General features: G+C 41.5%; 2 protein-coding genes across 5 annotated transcripts in view; both read left to right on the top strand.

Annotated features, from left to right (window-relative positions):
• Window positions 1-19,360, top strand: part of LOC109894080 (gastrula zinc finger protein 5-1-like) — a 131,222-nt gene that overhangs the window by 101,567 nt on the left and 10,295 nt on the right. For 2 of the 3 annotated variants that reach the window (XM_031828157.1, XM_031828160.1), the window contains one exon: window positions 15,577-15,765. In XM_031828157.1, the coding sequence (XP_031684017.1) occupies window positions 15,577-15,765 (189 nt within the window). Of the gene's footprint in view, window positions 1-11,484; window positions 11,987-12,817; window positions 12,949-15,576; window positions 17,633-19,360 lie in introns of those variants that run through there. The other variant, XM_020487308.2, reaches the window with a different exon arrangement.
• Window positions 1,488-6,861, top strand: LOC116374616 (gastrula zinc finger protein 5-1-like). 2 transcript variants are annotated; one of them, XR_004210512.1, is made up of 5 exons: window positions 1,580-2,076; window positions 2,390-2,520; window positions 2,720-2,887; window positions 5,473-5,647; window positions 6,772-6,861. XR_004210512.1 is itself a non-coding variant. In XM_031828202.1 (3 exons), exons 1-3 carry the CDS (start codon window positions 1,791-1,793, stop codon window positions 3,851-3,853), a joined length of 1,551 nt encoding a protein of 516 aa, XP_031684062.1. In that variant the 5' UTR covers window positions 1,488-1,790; the 3' UTR covers window positions 3,854-4,195. The 2 variants fall into 2 exon arrangements, 1 of the variants encoding a protein (XP_031684062.1); XM_031828202.1 differs by lacking the exons at window positions 5,473-5,647; window positions 6,772-6,861 and having other exon boundaries at window positions 1,488-2,076; window positions 2,720-4,195.

Here is a 19,360-nt window from a genome sequence, read left to right as displayed (position 1 = left end):
TTGGATCATTCAGAGATCCTCACTGAACTTCTGGAGAGAGTTTGCTGCACTGAAAGTAAAGGGGCTGAATAGTTTTGCACGCCCAATTTTTCAGTTTTTGATTTGTTAAAAAAGTTTGAAATATCCAATAAATGTCGTTCCACTTCATGATTGTGTCCCACTTGTTGTTGATTCTTCACAAAAAAATACAGTTTTATATCTTTATGTTTGAAGCCTGAAATGTGGCAAAAGGTCGCAAAGTTCAAGGGGGCCGAATACTTTCGCAAGGCACTGTACATTAGTGTCTAGTTTGAGAAACAGACGCCTCACAAGTCCTCAACTGGCAGCTTCATTAAATAGTACACGCAAAACACCAGTCTCAACGTCAACAGTGAAGAGGCGACTCCGGGATGCTGGCCTTCTAGGCATGATTCCATATGTGTTATTTCATAGTTTTAATGTCTTCTATTATTCTACAATGTAGAAAATAGTACAAATAAATAACCCTTGAATGAGTAGGTGTTCTAAAACTTTCGACCGGTAGTGTATGTAGACGGGATGACTATCAAAACATTATATGCCAGATGGTTAAATGCTGCAATTGTGGTGGCGAACATGCGCCCAAATTCCTGAATTGTTAGGGTGAAGGAGACAGAGGTGGCAAAAATAGGGCCGTCAGGGAGAAGGGAGTAACGTTTTGGAAACAATGGCAGTTCGATTAGAGACACTAGTGAATGTTCCTCGCCAACAGAGAGGTCCTTACATGTTAAACGATGACTTGCAAAGGTTATAAACTGCACAGCGCAAACAGAAAGAAAAATAGAAGAAAATGGTAACCATTGAGTGCGGCTCAACATTTTTTAGGGGGGGGGGGGGGGGCTTATAGCAGAGACATTACAAGTAATCCTGTCAATGAATGTTCCGCTCTCACAGGCCCCTGAGCCTGTGTTGAGATGGGATTTGGACTATGATTGAGGGAGTGGGATGGGTTTTGGATTTATTTCACTTTTTGTATTACGTCGTCGCCCTCCCTCCCATTTGGTGGATGCCAGATGCAGCGAGAGGCTCAGAGATTTAGAATCAGAGGATGTAAGACAGATTGGTATGACTACAGTGCAGAGTGATGAAGCTCCCATGGCTGCTCCTGTACTAAGTGGACCAACTGTTGGGGCTGGTATGTTTTCTAGACCTGTTCAGAAGTCTTGCGCTCATGAACGTGCTCTGTCAAAGGACATTTTGGATAGTGACAAAACTTAACCTTCCCAAAGAAAGCTATGACGTTATCAACACGACTCGGGTTGTGGAAAGCCGAAATGCCAGGTTGAAGGTTATTGTGGATACGGCAAAATAGTTATTGGGGTTAACAGATACCGTTGAAATCGTTGTAGACATGCTGAATAATCCTACGGGTGGATTGTTTCAGAATGATATACATACAGTTTAATGGGTTGGGGGCTTGGGAGGGTTAGTAGGGCTTTTCCCCCCAGTTATTTTTTCTTAGTAGTGCATAATTAGGTAGACCATGATTAATGCACACTCCAACACAGTAGGTGGCGACATGCACCTTAAAACGTTTGTTTGAGGACGGCAATGATATCATAGAAGACTAAGACGAACGGAAGTGAACAGTGACCAAGATCCACGCTAAGAGTTTTTATTGTTAATATTTAGACGTGTATTACCACCCTGGAACGCAATATGACTTGACTGCACAGCATCACATACTTAACCCAAGTAGTTTTTAATTCGCGTTGGAGACAGGACTTGGTTGATATGTTATTTAAGTAACGCTAGTTGTCGAGCTGCTAATAATGGCTGGTAACTCTAACTGTATGTTTTTTCACACTCAAATAGCCTCCATCATGGAGGTTCTAGCGAATGCAGCCGTGGCAGAGGTCTGTAAACTCGTAGACGACGACTATGCAGTGTTTCGTTTGGAAATAACTCAAAGCCAGAAAGAAAACAGGACATTGCGGAAGAAACTACTGGAACTGAAGGTGGCACGGGAACTCGCAGAAAAGACTACACGAGAGCGCGTCCTCGCCACTCGTCCCAGTAGTGTCAAGATCGTCGACCGATACAGAGGAATGGCAAGAGGTACATTTTGCAGAAGGCTGCATTCATATATATATATACGGCAATGCCTTTCGCCCCCTTGCCCTATGCAAATGTATTCAGATGTGTTACCCAGAATTTGGTCTTGGTCAGTTTTTGGATTGTACGCAATAATTCCCCAAATTACTTAGCTAATTTGTGCAAACACACAATATCATATTCTAACAAGATTCTTGATTTACTGCGTTTCATATTATTTACTCAATGCAAACAATATGATGCATGGAACAATAAATAGTATATCAATACGTTATGAGTTAACCCCCCCCCCCCCCCCCCCAAATCACCCTCTCAGGTGAAGGAGATCTCACTGGAGGCCACAGGAGCTTTGTGAAGCCAGCTGGACACAATACATGGAGAGATGACCAACCAATCACTGTTGATGAGGGGAGTGGAACCTCAACCCAGCACGTTATCATGATAGAGGTTAGTGTAATCGTGTTACATAAAAATGTGTTACTTTATAAATGAAATGTCTGTTTATTTCAGTAAGGCTCCCCTCAGCTATTCACTTGCTTACATGTACATCCTAATTTATCTGCCGTAGGGGAGCTTGTGAGACTTCCTTACAACATTTATCAAATTCTACTCATGTACCGGTAATAATCCCCCCTCTTCTTGTCAGTCTGCAGAGGCTGCTGGCCCTGAGGTCAAGCATGAGAGGTCTGAAGGAGAGGAGGATCCACGGCACAGCAGAGACATCCAGACTGGAGTAGCTGGAGCGCCCCCTGTAGTCACAGAAGACCCCACCACTGCCACAGCACCGCCCAGGACCCGATGCAGCATCACGGAGGTCAGTGGAACCCCGAACGCCGTCCTCAAGTCAGAGACCAAGACTTTAACTGTACACACAGGATCAGATCCAGAGAGACTGGGCTGTCCTCCTGCTCCCGGCTCAGAGTATTTACCGGTATTTCAACAAATCTTGAAGCTGGTTCATTCCCATGTAGATGGTGATGCATTAGACACTGAAGTTGATGATCCGTCTTGTTCTTACACTACAGAGATGGACCCTGGCAACATATCCTTGGATTTAGAGAGACAGACTGATCAGTCAAAATGGGACTGGAACCAGTACAGTAGTAGTGTATATTCTGAAGGGTGCCTAGATAAGAAAGGGGCGGTTATAGTTGTAGATGAGATGACTGTGAAAGTGGAGAGGGATGTTCCTCCCACATGGAATGCAGATGGTCACCTAGGAGACGGACACTCGCAGGGCAGAGAAGTCTTAGATTACAGGGAAAGCTTAGAGACAAATACAAATGTCACAACTCACTCCCCTTTACACGCGCTCAGGGATTGCGACCTAGTGCCCACATCGATGGGGCATTCCAATTCACACCTTTTCGATCAGGTATTGAACTCAGACGACAGGGCTCAAGGAGGGGGAGCCACATTGGGCAATAGTAAAGAGAAACGGTTCCTCTGCATGTTCTGTAACAAAGGCTTCAGCTGCCTCCAGAAGGTGGAGATCCACCAGAGGGTCCACACAGGGGAGAAACCTTACAGCTGTAACCAGTGTGAGAAGAGGTTCTCCCGCCAGGACCACCTGAAAAGGCACCAGAGGGTCCACACAGGGGAGAAACCATACAGCTGTACCCAGTGTCACATGCGCTTCACCCAGGCTGGTCACCTGAAGATGCACCTGAAGGTCCACACGGGAGAAAGGCAGTTTGCTTGTACGCACTGCAGGAAGATGTTCTCAGAGAGGAGCTACCTCAAGATACACCAGCAGAAAAAACATTCCACTATAAAATAGGAAATAACCATTCCACTTGATAGCTTCTGGTGTTTCGATCAAACCCTGCATTTAAGATACATTTATCAGAAATTTGGGATAATGAGAGTAACAAATTTTAGTGTTGAATATTCCTGGGTAGGATATTGCATCCAGACGTGTGAGATATATAAAAGTCTGTTTCATATTGTTTGTGCTGTGTAGGCTATATGGTGGTCACACATTTTCCCAAGACACCTAATGAGAAAATGTATTCCGTTCATCAAGTTCATACTGATTTTTAGTTGAGACACATGTATGTGTGGTTTTCATATGGTGTATTCAGCTCTTGTTTGTTTAATAAACACAACATGGGACTTTTCATTCCAAGACTTTCATTGAGACTCTTTAGACCCATACATTAAAAAGCACCTACTGTACAAGTCAAAATACTTTAGTCAGGTTTGTCTGATGACTTTTGATTGATAATTTCTGACTTGTTTTTACCCACAACATCATTTATGTTCACCGTGATGGGTTTAACAACAATTTAAGTAATTCTGTAACTACGGTATAGGACTCAAAGGGAGGAGGTCAGAGGCCTGGCAGTGGTTGTGGACATGATTATGGATTACAGGAAAAGGAGGGCTGAACGCGCCCCCATTCTCATCGACGGGGCTGTAGTGGAGCAGGTTGAGAGCTTCAAGTTCCTTGGTGTCCACATCACCAACAAACTATCATGGTCCAAACATGCCTATTCCCTGTCAAGAGACTGAAAGGATTTGTCATGGCTCCTCAGATCCTCAAAAATGTCTACAGCTGCACCATCAAGAGCATCCTAACTGGTTGCATCACCGCCTGGTATGGCAACTGCTTGGCCTCTGACCGCAAGGCTCTACAGAGGGGATTGCGTATGGCCCAGTACATCACTGGGGCCAAGCTTCCTGCCATGTAGGACCCCTATACCAGGCGGTGTCAGAGGAATGCCCTAAAAATGGTCAGACTCCAGCCACCCTAGTCATAGACTGTTCTCCCTGCTGCCGCACAGTAAGCGGTACTGGAGCGCCAAGTCTAGGTCCAAAAGGCTTCTTAACAGCTCCTACCCCCAAGCCGTAAGCCTGCTGAACAGCTAATCAAATGGACACCCGGACTATTTGCATTGACCCCCATACACACACCTTTTTTTTTACGCTGCTGCTACTCGCTGTTTATTATTTATGCATAGTCCCTTCACCCCTACCTACGTATTACCTCAACTAACCTGTTACCCCGCACATTGACTCGGTACCGAGTCAACGTAGCCTCGTTATTTTGGTGCTCTTATTTGTTATTTTATTTAGAAAATATTTAGCTTAACTATTGTTGGTTAAGGGCTTGTAAGTAAGCATCAAATACAATTTGATTTGAAACAAGGTGGGGATGGGTAAATACTGTTTTACATTATAGTCCTTTGGCAGACACTCTTTTCCAGAGCGATTTACATTAGTGAGTGCATACATTTTCATACCTTTTTCGTACTGGTCCCCTGTGGGAATCAACCCACAACCCTGGCGTTGCATGCGCCATGCTCTACCAACTGAGCCACACGGGACGCCATGTTGAAAGTGTGTTATCTCTGTACACGTGTGTACATAGCTGATACAGATTACACACGCCCTCAGGTATCTCTTCCAGGAGAAGGGTCTAGAGGTTCTGTTGGTGAAGGAGGAGGGGTGTGAGGAGGGTCTGGGGAACCCTGAGGGGAACATGGTCATGGAGGACAACCAGACGACATCTCCTCCTGAAACCACAGAGGAACCAGCTGAGCAGCACAGGACCACACACAGTCTCACTGAGGTGAGCCCACTGAACTACTGTCTGAATGGTATTAGGTCAGGTCCGTATCCACAAACCCTCTCAGAGTAGGAGTGCTGATCTAGGAACAGTTTAGCCTTTTAGATTATAATGAATGAGACTTTTGTGAGGGCATTTTGAAGTTAAACCTTACTAATGCTTATGTACCGAAATATGCCTTTACGCCCAGGCATTGGGCTTGAGATTGTCAAAGAAACTAACTCATAAGATATAAAGGTGTGCGTGCATTAATAAAATGCCTGTTCTAACTGTTCTGTGTGTGTAGCATGACCCCATCATATCTGGGCGCTCAGCCAAGAGCTGACAGAAACTAACTGGTTCCTCTTAGCTGAACTGGAGACAGGGAAAAGTGTTATCTTCTGCACACAAGTCATAGAGCTATTCTGTTTGGAGCCTGTTTCTGGGCGAGAGACTCATGCTTTGTGTGTGTGACCAGGTCGACCATACATCATCTGGGCCGACAGTCAAAGGCGCTTGCTTGGCCAACTTGGGGGAACCGTTGAGCTACTCTTAGCTGAAGTATGTCTGGAGTGACTTCCTGTCATTCTGGACCGTATTGTCCTCACTCAGTTGTGACCGACTGAGGCAACCTTTTCACCCAGTTGTCTCCCCTCACACACACATACACAGGGTCACGTGTTTTGCAGATGCTTGCATGGGGTAGCTTGACTATATAAATGCTCCTATATTCTTTGCACAGGAGGGTCTCACTCCATCTCACCTGCGTGGGTGGTGCGACCAGCCTCCTCATTATAATACGTTTTTATTAACAGTAATTGATTATTGATTTTGCCTCTCTTCATTATTAGTTCAAGGTAGAATTTCCACCACACTATGTAGACCGGTGGGGACCTGATCCTCAATCAGAACTTCTACACTGAGACTCTTTGTGGATACGGGCCCAGATCTTGATGGATTTTGTCTTAAGTGTGGGACCATGTCTTTGAATTATCAAACCATTGAAGAGTGTCAAGTAATCAAATCAACTAACATGTTTGCATAGTATTAATAGCAGTCCCTTATTGCCCAATCAGAAGATGCTCCATAGCAGGGTGCTCATATCAGATTTCTTGATCCAACATCCTCTCACTCTGTATCTCTTACAGTCAGTAGACATGGAGGATGGGAAGCCTGATCTGCTGCTGGTCAAAGAGGAGAAAAGAGGATGGACCAGAGAGCGGACTAAAGATGGGGGAGCAAGGTAAGAGAGAAATACATATAGCCTACATACAGTAATAGCTCTTCAATGGGAATGGTGATGGATCTGGCTTTTATTTTCTCTACATTCTTAAAATTAAATCAATTCAACTTATGTTTACATACTAAAACACACATAATTTATGAACTTGACCAGGTAATTGACTCAAATTCCATTGGGCCCGTGGGACGACATCATTGAGCAAGCCAGGAACAAAGGCAACATAGTGGAGGTCAGTGGATGGGACAGCATCCTCAACTGTTAACCACAACTAGAAACAGACAGTCGAACACAAAACGAAAACCGAACTTAGTCTCCATGACAACAGGGTGTGGTCTGTGGGGACAGTATACGGCGGGAGAGAAAAGATTTGGCTAGAGATGTTCCGTCCTGCTCCTATAATTGTGATTCAGAGACTGATGCCGCCTCAGGTTAACCCCCTAACAGGTGCTGCCTTCTATAGGATCTATCAACTGGAACATGGACCCTGTGACAACACACTCTCCTGTCCTTTGTCCTCCTCACACTCTCCTAATGTTAAACCTGTCCTCAGACGATGCCTGAAGACTAAATGGCTACACAAGCCCATGACAAATGACAGTAGTAGAGATGTAAACAGTAAAGTTGGCAGCGCCAAAGAGAAGCGCTTCCTGTGTTCGTTCTGTAGGAAAACCTTCAGTTTCCCCAAACAGGCTGAGATCCACCAGAGGGTCCACACAGGGGAGCAATCGTACAGCTGCCCCCAGTGTGAGAAGAAGTTCTCCCACCAGCACCAGCTGAAGATGCACCTGAAGGTCCATAAGGGAGAAAGGCTGTTTGCCTGTATGCACAGCATGTAATATAGTACTAATTTGTTTGTAGTTAATTATGTTGGTTTTGGATGTATAGGGAACTAGATGAGGTGAACTGAGGAAATAATGAGTATGATGAGGCAGAGTAGATATGGTGATGGTTGGTGTGATTGTGTCTGTAAAAATGCTTCACTGATGAAGTGACAAACTTTGTCCCTTTAGAGACTGGTGTTTATAGTGAGATAATGATAGTGCCTTAATTAATGTTTACTTGACATGAAGTAGTGAAGCTGTGTGTTATGTAATGTTGAACCTTTTTAAAGTATTCTCAAATGTATTTTATCAAAGCGAGAGTACCACATTTACACAAAAGGAAAAGTGTTACCATAGTGAGAAGTTATTCTTCTTGTCACTTATCGTTTTCTGCAATAAATGTGATTTGTAATGCCGTTTTGTTGAAATTAAATACTAAATTGACTGTTCTGACAGACTTGGTTATTTTTGTATCATTGTAGAGACAGAGTGTTGGCTCCATATTGTTAAGTACTTGAATCCCAATGTTAGAGATGGGCTTGACTGTGGTTAACATGTAATAATATGCCATGTTTGTGGGTAAAGCAAAGGGTTTATTTTATAAACCGTTATGCTTTTCTGTACAATCTTTGTTTGCAGTCTGCAGTCCATGAAGACCTGCTGATATTCAGTGTTACTGGCGGGAGAGACTGGACCCCTGAGGCGGTCACAAATCTTGAACCAGGACAATGCATCAGGAGCCATTCCTGAGTCAGAACCCAACCGTGAGGGACAGAGACTCCACCACAACCATTACACACAGTGCCTTCAGAAAGTATTCACACCCCTTGACTTTTTCCACATTTTGTTGTGTTTACAGTCTGAATTTAAAATGGATTAAATGTAGATGAGTTGTGTCACTGGCCTACACACAAAACCCCATAATGTCAAAGTGGAATTATGTTGTTAAAAATGTTTACAAATTGATTAAAAATGAAAAGCTGAAATGTCTTGAGTCAATAAGTATTCAACCCATTTATTCAGGAGCAAGAATTTGCTTAACAAGTCACATAAGTTGCATGGACTCACTGTGTGCAATAATATAGTGTTTAACACGATTTCTGAACGACTACCTCACCTCTACCCTACACATACAATTATCTGTATTACAATGAGTACCACTCTCTATATTTTCAAGCATAGTGGTGGTTGCATGATATGTGTATGGGGAATTTTTCAGGATAAAAGAGAAACGGAATGGAGTTTAGCACAGGCACAATGTGTATTATTGTTATTGTTATGAATCTCACATGGCTGTAGCAAACATTGCCACCCAATAATTGACTTTGGCTGTATTTATACAGATGTATGTCACTGTGTTTATTCTACAGTCCTTGACCTCAAGCTGTTTGCAGTAAATGGCCTAAATTACTGGCCTATAAATGGCCTATTGAACCTGTAGTTGATATTCCAGACTGTCTGGTCTTCACAAACTGAGTCAGTGTACAACATGTTGACTTCTGGGTCATGCCATTTGATTTCAATCAGTTTTTGCCCACACTCCTTTTGATTCGAACTAAACTTTCAATACATATTTGCCCATGGTAGAAGTGGTCAGAAAGTAATATTTTGGACCTGAGTGCCAGAACATTCAGGAGAGGGAGGTGCTCAAAGTTGTACCATTTGGCATACCTCATCATACCACGAGTTCAATGTCTTCCTCACTGGGAAAGATAAACAGTTGAATTTAATATTTTAAAAGCTTGCATACAGGATTGTCAAACTATTTGATAATTTACTGAAATTAAAGTTTAAATAAAAAAAACATTTGAACTTTAATGTCAATTATCTAAAAACAAATTAGCTTTTGACCATATTTGACAATCTGAGATGTTTGTGTTTATGCCCGTCATCGGTTGAGACACAGCACGCTCTTGAAAACATGGTGGGTGTCATGTTTTGGCTGATTAATGTACTAAAATGGGAATAACATTGAAATTTCTACTTTCAAATGGTACCACAAAAATGGTTGGAGGTCCACATATCAGAGAATGTTGACTTGAATGAGATATCAGTTAAATTACTGTCAATCTTCCATATGAAACCTATTGATATCATAGGAATATAGATAATAGAAAAGACATTCCCATTTAAGTTGATATTCAACAGTGGGTGGACCGGCAGCCATCTTTGTAAGTAGGAATTGGAAGTTAAAATATCAATTTCAATATCAGCTAAATTGCAGTGGTCTGAAGGGATAGGCCCATTCTATGAATTATATTTATATGATTGAAATAACGCCCACCCTGTATTCAAGAGTATGTATGCTGTGTCTCAACTGATGGCGGACACAACACACACACCTCAGAGGATGTAAATTAGGGTCTAAACTACAACATATGCGAAAATAAATTAAACAAATCTGAGTTTGTGTTAGATACAGTACTTTAGATTTTTTATAAAAAACATTTACTTCAAAAAATTCTAAATAGTTTGACAACCCTGTTTTTAAGCTTTTAAATTATATCAAACCCAACAATAATCTTTTCCAGTGATGAAGATATGGATGTCTCATGGTATGGTGGGGTATGCAAAAAGGGGCAGCTCTATCTCGTGAATGTTTTGGCATTCAGGTCCAAGAATGTCACCACTACTACCATGGGCAAACATGTATGGAAAGTTTCATTCAAATCAAAAGGGGTGTGGTCAAAAAGAGATTAAAATCAAATGGAATGACCTTTCTGTTTACGAGGGTAATTAACCACAAACCCCTCATTAACTTGTCATTTGAAACAATGTGGCCAATCAGCTTAAATCCAATAGTTTTTTTCATATTGAACATAGATATTAAGCTGTACACAACCAGTGCTATATGTATGTGCAATATGAAAAAACGATTGGATTTAAGCTGATTGGCCACACTTTAAAAGCCACAAAATGAGCAGAAACACTCCTCTGGGTGTAAACTCTGTGGATTTGGAAACAAGTGCTCCTGAGTAGAATGGAACCCCCCTTTTACTGCGACACAACGTACAGGCAATTCTGCAATAAATTACACACACAACAAAAACATTGTTGAGCATTTAGACTTGAAAAAACAAATAAATCACATAATATCTCATAGAAATACTTTTAATTATTCTTAGTATGATAACTAGTATAACATTTGGATAATTGTGCACATTTCCCATTATTTTCAACCCAATTATTGATTCCTTACAAAACAACACTGCAGTTTCATAACTGCCGTTTTGGACCCAGCAATTGCAGAATAATTGCAGTTTGCGGTGGTTGAACTGCAGTTTTACTGCACTGCAACTGCAGTTACAGTTACTAAAGTATGCTTTAGTGAGTAATCCCAACCCCACTTTTACTTTGGCACCTAGAAGTTGTCTCTATAAGCCAATATGTAATTGAAGGCCTATAGTGTATATTGCATTGGGACCAACGGTGTGGGTGGAGTTGAAAGTGTTGCTGGACATACAGTATACACCTCAGTCCCCCATGAAATGACACCATATAGCTTCTACGGACACTAGTGAGTAACCCCAACCCCACTTTTACTTCAGCACCTAGAATAGTTCTCTCTAAAAGCCTATATGTATATAATGTATAGTGAATTGCATTGGAGGGATTTATTTTACATTGGAACATGTTTAAAACCTCAATGTAATGAAAATATCACTTAAATATGAACACATTTGAATCATGGTTAATGTTTAGACAATTACTATTTCACATATCATGAATTAGTACAGGTTGTTGATACTTTACTAGTATATGGGAAACTTTTATTTTGAAATATTTCCTAAATCCGTGACCCGGAAGTGCTTTCTTTGTGTCGTGACAAGGCGCTGGCGTAAACAGTGACCAATAACGTTTTCACAGTTAAGAGTTTTACTTTAGACGTTTATTAACAACCTGGAACTCAAAATATGAATAATTTAACAGTATAACATAATATACATACCCCATGTAGTGATTAATGTAGTGATTTCGAGTTTGAGACGGGACTTGCTTGATAGATGTTATCTCGGTAACGCTAGCTAGCTGCGTAGCTAACAATGGATAACTGTATGGTTTTTCACACTCAAATAGCCTCCATCATGGAGGTGCTAGCGAATGCAGCCGTGGCAGAGATCTGTAAAGTCGTAGACGACGACTATGCAGTGTTTCGTTTGGAAATAACTCAAAGCCAGAAAGAGAACAGGGCATTGCGGAGGAAACTACAGCTACTGGAAATGAAGGTGTCACGCGAGCGCGTCCTCGCCAGTCCAAGAAGCATCAAGATCTTCGACCGATACAGAGGAATGGCAAGAGGTAACGTTACATTTTTGCAGAATGCCGAGGCCTGTCGCCCCGTTCCGCTCTGCGCATGTGTGACTTTAGATTTGTTACCCACATACTATATATGGTTAACCAGAATTGGGTGTTGTAATGTATGTGTATGTATGTAATAATTCCCCAGAATACTTAACTAGATATTTTGCGTAAAGACACAATATTATAACCTAACCAGATTATTGATTTACTACATTTCCTGTTATTTACTCATTGAAAACAATGTGAGCCATGGAACATAATACATCAATCAATAAATAGTAAATCAAATCAAATCAAATTTTATTTGTCACATACACATGGTTAGCAGATGTTAATGCGAGTGTAGCGAAATGCTTGTGCTTCTAGTTCCGACAATGCAGTAATAACCAACAAGTAATCTAACTAACAATTCCAAAACGACTGTCTTATACACAGTGTAAGGGGATAAAGAATATGTACATAAGGATATATGAATGAGTGATGGTACAGAGCAGCATAGGCAAGATACAGTAGATGATATCAAGTACAGTATATACATATGAGATGAGTATGTAAACAAAGTGGCATAGTTAAAGTGGCTAGTGATACATGTATTACATAAGGATGCAGTCGATGATATAGAGTACAGTATATACATATGCATATGAGATGAATAATGTAGGGTAAGTAACATTATATAAGGTAGCATTGTTTAAAGTGGCTAGTGATATATGAGAAGTGTTACCTTGCATCCTTGCCAGTTCTAGACATTATCAAGAGTGTACAATATAGCTTTGAGCATTGACAATAGCTAACTCAACCTCCGCTTTCCCCCAATCACTCTCTCAGGTGAAGGAAATCTCACTGGAGGCCACAGGAGCTTTGTTAAGCCAGCGGGACACAATAAATGGAGAGATGACCAACCAATCACTGTTGATGAGGGGAATGGAACCTCAACCCAGCACATTATCATGATAGAGGTTAGTGTAATAGTGTTGCATAAAAAAAAAGAGTTACTTTGTAAATCAAATGCCTCCCGTTTATTTCAGAAAGGCTATTCAGCTATTCACTTGCTTACATGTGCATCCTTATTTATCTGCCAATGGGGAGCTTGTGAGACTTCCCTATGACATTGTTATCCAATTCTTACATGCTGACTACACCGGCCACACGTGTGCGCCATCGCGCGCATGTTGATTTTGTCTATCCACACCAGACACCATCAGGACACCCAGGTTGAAATATCAAAGTGAACTCTGAACCAACTATATTCATTTGGGTACCAGTTGTTACTCGGTGAGGGAAATGTTATGTTTATGTATCGAATCAATGCTACTTTCTAATAACTAATTAGAAAGGTTCATGCAGGTGACTGACTGATCATTACTGTTCCTCAACTTGGCAGTACGCCCAGAATATTGCTATGGGAACAACCGAGGTATCTGTTTGAAGATCTCAACTTGGAGAGAGAGAGAGAGCCTTGTGAGGCATTGGTCAGTCACATGTGCGAGTCACCGGTAGTGATGAATTAATTATGTTAAATCATGCAAATATAACTTGTCTGTGCGTTGCCATATAAGACAACTGTTGGGACCGCCCCAACGGAGCTTCTTATAGACTTGAACAGGTTTGTTGTAACCTCTCCAGCTTGCTGATAATAAAGAGTTATTCATGTTAAGATTGACTTCAGGTGTCCCTGGTGTTGAATTTCCACCACAACACATATGAAACATTCATGGACTTTTCGCTAGCTATCTTGCTGTTGCTAGCTAATTTGTCCTGGGATATAAATATATATATTTTTTGCTGGATCTGTAGAATATCGACCCACTTTGAGTCACAGAAAATGTGTTCTCTACTCTAACAATGAATCCACAGATACAAGGGGAAAACTAGTTGGTTTCTAGTAATCTCTCCTTGTTGAGTCATCATCTTCTGTGGATTTTACAGTCGGAAGTTTACATACACCTTAGCCAAATACACTTGAACTCAGTTTTTTTTTACAATTCCTAACATTTAATCCTAGTAAAACTTCCCTGTCTTGGGTCAGTTAGGATCACCACTTTATTTTAAGAATGTGAAATGTCATAATAATAGTAGAGTGATTTATTTAAGCTTTTATCACATTCCCAGTGGGTCAGAAGTTTACATACACTCAATTAGTATTTGGTAGCATTGGCTTTAAATTGTTTAACTTGGGTCAAACGTTTCGGGTAGCCTTCCACAAGCTTCCCACAATAAGTTGGGTGAATTTTGTCCCATTCCTCCTGACAGAGCTGGTGTAACAGTCAGGTTTGTAGGCCTCCTTGCTCGCACACACTTTTTCAGTTCTGCCCACAAATTTTCTATGCGATTGAGGTCAGGGCTTTATGATGGCCACTCCAATACCTTGACTTTGTTGTCCGTAAGCCATTTTGCCACAACTTTGGAAGTATGCATGGGGTCATTGTCCATTTGGAAGACCCATTGGGAACCAAGTATTAACTTCCTGACTGATGTCTTGAGATGTTGCTTCAATATATCCACATCATTTTCCATCCTCATGATGCCATCTTTTTTGTAAACTTCCGACCCACTGGAATTGTGATACAATGAATTATAAGTGAAAAAAATGTCTGTAAACAATTGTTGGAAAAAGGACTTGCATGCACAAAATAGACGTCCTAACCGACTTGGTAAAACTATAGTTTGTTAACAAGAAATTTGTGGAGTGGATGAAAAGCGAGTTTTAATGATTCCATCCTAAGTGTAAGTAAACTTCCGATTTTAACTGTATGTCTATTACGTATGTACTAGGCACATGATCTGAATCAAATGGGAGTCTAGGTCTGTACCACTATCTGATTAGGGGGGTCAATGTAGCCTATGTGTTTTTGTGTCCCCACTTTGGTTCTGAAATCACCATCACCCACTAATTAACTTGTCATGTTTGCAGTTAAAGTGTTGGAGCTCGTAATGTATCAATATTGATTGTTAAAAAATTATCTATGACATCGCCAATGAATAGAAGCACAACTTTGGATTTCACCCCCATCTCAAAAACAAAGGGTTTTGACCGTTTGGAAGTTTAGTGAGCTTCTTTACTCCTTCCGTTTTGGCCATGCAGTGCGCCAGATTGCTGTCCTCAATCTGAAATGATGAACTTTACCCTGTATATCTAAAAATGACCATATACACTGATTGTTCGAAGCAAAACACCAAAACGTATTGCTGATGGTGAACCTGAACAATCTAAAAATCTATTGAAAGCCCCCATTCAGCAGCTTAACTAGGCTACTGATATTTCCTGGGGTTGTTCGGCATGCAAGCTGACTTGTCGACCAATGACTGTCGACACAGGTATATTCTTAGTTTGACACTGAATAGAGGAAGCATTAGTTGTGACAAAAGATGAGGTATGGTAAGGTAGAAATAAAGTAACATGTTAGTGAATCAGCGCTTCATAATGTTTGAATGGACTTTCTGACCGAAGCGTGCTACATTTGGATCGGTTTGGGATCCGCGGACCAATGCAGTTGTATCTGAAACATTTCAATTGGGACCGATGCGTTTTGGTTAAATAGTTACATCCCTTCCAATCCTACTCATGAATAATAACCTCTTGTCAGTCTGCAGATGCAGAGGCTGCAGGTCCTGAAGGATCATCGCTGGTCAAGCAGGAGAAGTCTGAAGGAGAGGAGGACCCACAACACAGCAGAGACATCCAGACTGGAGCAGCGGCTGTAGTGGCACCCCCTGTAGCCACGGAGGACCTTGCCCCCGCCCCCCAGCCCAGGACCCGATGCAACATCACGGAGGTCAGTGGAACGCCGAACGCCGTCCTCAAGTCAGAGACGGACACCGAGAATTTAACTTTAACACAAAGGCTTTTACACACAGGATCTGACCACAGGTCAGACCCAGAGAGACTGGGGCTGGGGCCACTGGGCTGTCGTCCTGCTTCCAGCTCAGAGTCTTTACTTTACGGTAACCCAAGCCTGAGGACGGTTCATTCCCATCCGGACTCAGGAGACGCATTAGAGACTGGCAATGATCTGTCTTATTACACTACAGAGATGGACCCTGGCAACATATCCTTGGGATTAGATATACAAACTGATCTGTCTAGAGGGGACTGGTACAGTAGTAGTGTATACTCAGAAGGGGGCCTAGATAAAAAAGGGGAGGGTCTGGTCGTAGATGAAGTGACTGTGAAAGTGGAAGCCGAAGTTCCTCCCACATGGAATGCAGATAGTCAACTAGGAGACGGACACTCACAGGGCAGAGGTTTCTTAGATTACAGGGAAAGCTTAGAGACAAATCCAAATGTCGTGACCCACTCGCCTTTACACTCGCCCAGGGATCCCGACCCAGTGTCCACATCAATGGGGCCTTCCAATTCACACGGCCGCGTCCTTTTCGATCAGGTATTGAACTCAAACGACAGGGCTATATCAGGCAATTGTAAAGAGAAACAGTTCCTCTGCATGTTCTGTAACAAAGGCTTCAGCTGCCCCCAGACAGTGGAGATCCACCAGAGGGTCCACACAAGGGTGAAACCCTTCAGCTGTACCCAGTGTCACATGCGCTTCACACAGGCTGGTGACCTGAAAAGGCACCACAGGGTCCACACAGGGGAGAAACCCTACAGCTGCCCCCAGTGTCATATCCGCTTCACCCAGGCTAGCAGCCTGAAGAGGCACCTGAAGGTCCACACGGGAGAAAGGCCGTTCGCCTGTACGCACTGTGGGAAGAGGTTCTCAGAGAGGAGCTACCTCAGGATACACCAGCAGAAAAACCATACCACTAAATAAAAACCATTCCTATTCATATCATAGCTTATTTAGTTTAGATCACATTAAAGATGAATTGTCAGTGTTGTCAGCAGGAAATATCCACAGATGAATTTGGAAGAACGAGAGTTTACAGATTTCATTCAGTGTTGAATATTCCTGGGTAGAATATTGCATCCGGACATTATGTGAAAAATAAGGCATATATAAGCCTAAAAGGTCTGTTATATATTGTGTTTGTACTGTGTAGGTTATATGATGTTCACAAATGCCTATTTCATTACTTCCCCCAACGCTGTTAATTAGAAAATGTAGGCAGTTTATCAACTTCATGCTGATTTTTTGTTGAGACGTGCATGTGTGGTTTTCATATGGTGTATTTAAAACTTGTTTATATTTAGTAAACACAAAATGGATCTTTTCATTCTGACTTTCATTGAGACTCTCTTTAGCAGAAATCTTATCTCACCCTGTTATGCATACACCCAACAGTGCTTTATAACCAATATACACTTCCTAAATATACCCATAGTCTATTATACTAACAAACACCCTGTAGTCTATTACGCTAACAAACACCCTATATAGTCTATTACACTAACAAACACCCTGTCGTCCATTACACTAACAAACACCCTGTCGTCTATTACACTAACAAACACCCTGTCGTCTATTACACTAGCAAACACCCTATATTGTCTATTACGCTAACAAAGACCCTATAGTCTATTACACTAACAAACACCCTGTCGTCTATTACACTAACAAACACCCTATAGCAGGGCTGCACAACCCTCTTCCTGGAGATCTACAGTCCTGAGGGTTTTCAGTCCAACCCTAATTTAACACACCTGATTTTACTTGTTAGCTGCTCAACAAGACCTTACCTAGCTGAATCAGATATGCTAAATTAGGGTTGGAATGAAAACCTACAGGACAGTAGATCTCCAGGAAGAGGGTTGGTCAGCCCTGCTCTATACTCTATTACACTTGCAAACACCCTATATAGTCTATTACACTAACAAAGACCCAAAATAGTCTGTTATGCTAACACCCTATACAGTCTATTACACTAGCAAACACCCTATATAGTCTATTACACTAGCAAACACCGTGTCGTCTATGACACTAACAAACACCCTGTCGTCTATTACACTAACAAACACCCTGTCGTTTATTACACTAACAAACACCCTGTCGTCTATTACACTAACAAACATCCTGTTGTCTATTACACTAACAAACACCCTGTCGTTTATTACACAAACAAACCCCCTATATAGCCGATTACACTAACAAACCCCCTATATAGTCTATTACACTAGCAAACACCCTATATTGTCTATTACGCTAACAAAGACCCTATAGTCTATTACACTAACAAACACCCTATAGTCTATTACACTAACAAACACCCTGTCGTCTATGACACTAACAAACACCCTGTCGTCTATGACACTAACAAACACCCTGTCGTTTATTACACAAACAAACCCCCTATATAGTCTATTACACTAACAAACCCCCTATATAGTCTATTACACTAGCAAACACCCTATATTGTCTATTACGCTAACAAAGACCCTATAGTCTATTACACTAACAAACACCCTATAGTCTATTACACTAACAAACAAACACCCTGTATAGTCTATTACACTAACAAACACCCTGTCGTCTATGACACTAACAAACACCCTGTCGTCTATTACACTAACAAACATCCTGTTGTCTATTACACTAACAAACACCCTGTCGTTTATTACACAAACAAACCCCCTATATAGTCTATTACACAAACAAACCCCCTATATAGTCTATTACACTAACAAACCCCCTATATAGTCTATTACACTAACAAACACCCTATAGTCTATTACACTAACAAACACCCTGTATAGTCTATTACACTAACAAACACCCTGTATAGTCTATTACACTAACAAACACCCTATATATAGTCTATTACACTTAACAAACACCCTATATATAGTCTATTACACTTAACAAACACCCTATAGTCTATTACACTAACAAACACCCTGTATAGTCTATTACACTAACAAACACCCTGTATAGTCTATTACACTAACAAACACCCTATATGGTCTATTACAAAAACCCTATATGGTCTATTACAAACACCCTATATGGTCTATTACAAACACCATATATAGTCTATTACACTAACAAACACAAACACTAACAAACACCCTAAAACTATAGTCTAGAGTACTCCCAGCGCCGACAGAGATGGCCGCCTCACTTCTCGTTCCTAGGAAACTATGCAGTATTTTGTTTTTTCACGTGTTATTTCTTACATTGGTACCCCAGGTAATCTTAGGTTTCATTACATACAGTCGGGAGGAACTACTGAATATAAGAGCAACGTCAACTCACCATCATTACGACCAGGAATATGACTCTCCCGAAGCGGATCCTGTGTTTTGCCTTCCACCCAGGACAATGGATCAGATCCCAGCTGGCGACCCAAAACAACGACGCCGTAAAAGGGGCAAACGAAGCGGTCTTCTGGTCAGGCTCCGGAGACGGGCACATCGCGCACCACTCCCTAGCATACTACTCGCCAATGTCCAGTCTCTTGACAACAAGGTTGATG

The sequence above is a fragment of the Oncorhynchus kisutch genome, linkage group LG7, assembly GCF_002021735.2.
Source record: "Oncorhynchus kisutch isolate 150728-3 linkage group LG7, Okis_V2, whole genome shotgun sequence".
In the NCBI taxonomy this organism is placed as follows: Eukaryota; Metazoa; Chordata; class Actinopteri; order Salmoniformes; family Salmonidae; genus Oncorhynchus; species Oncorhynchus kisutch.
This window is presented reverse-complemented; position numbering and strand designations above follow the sequence as displayed.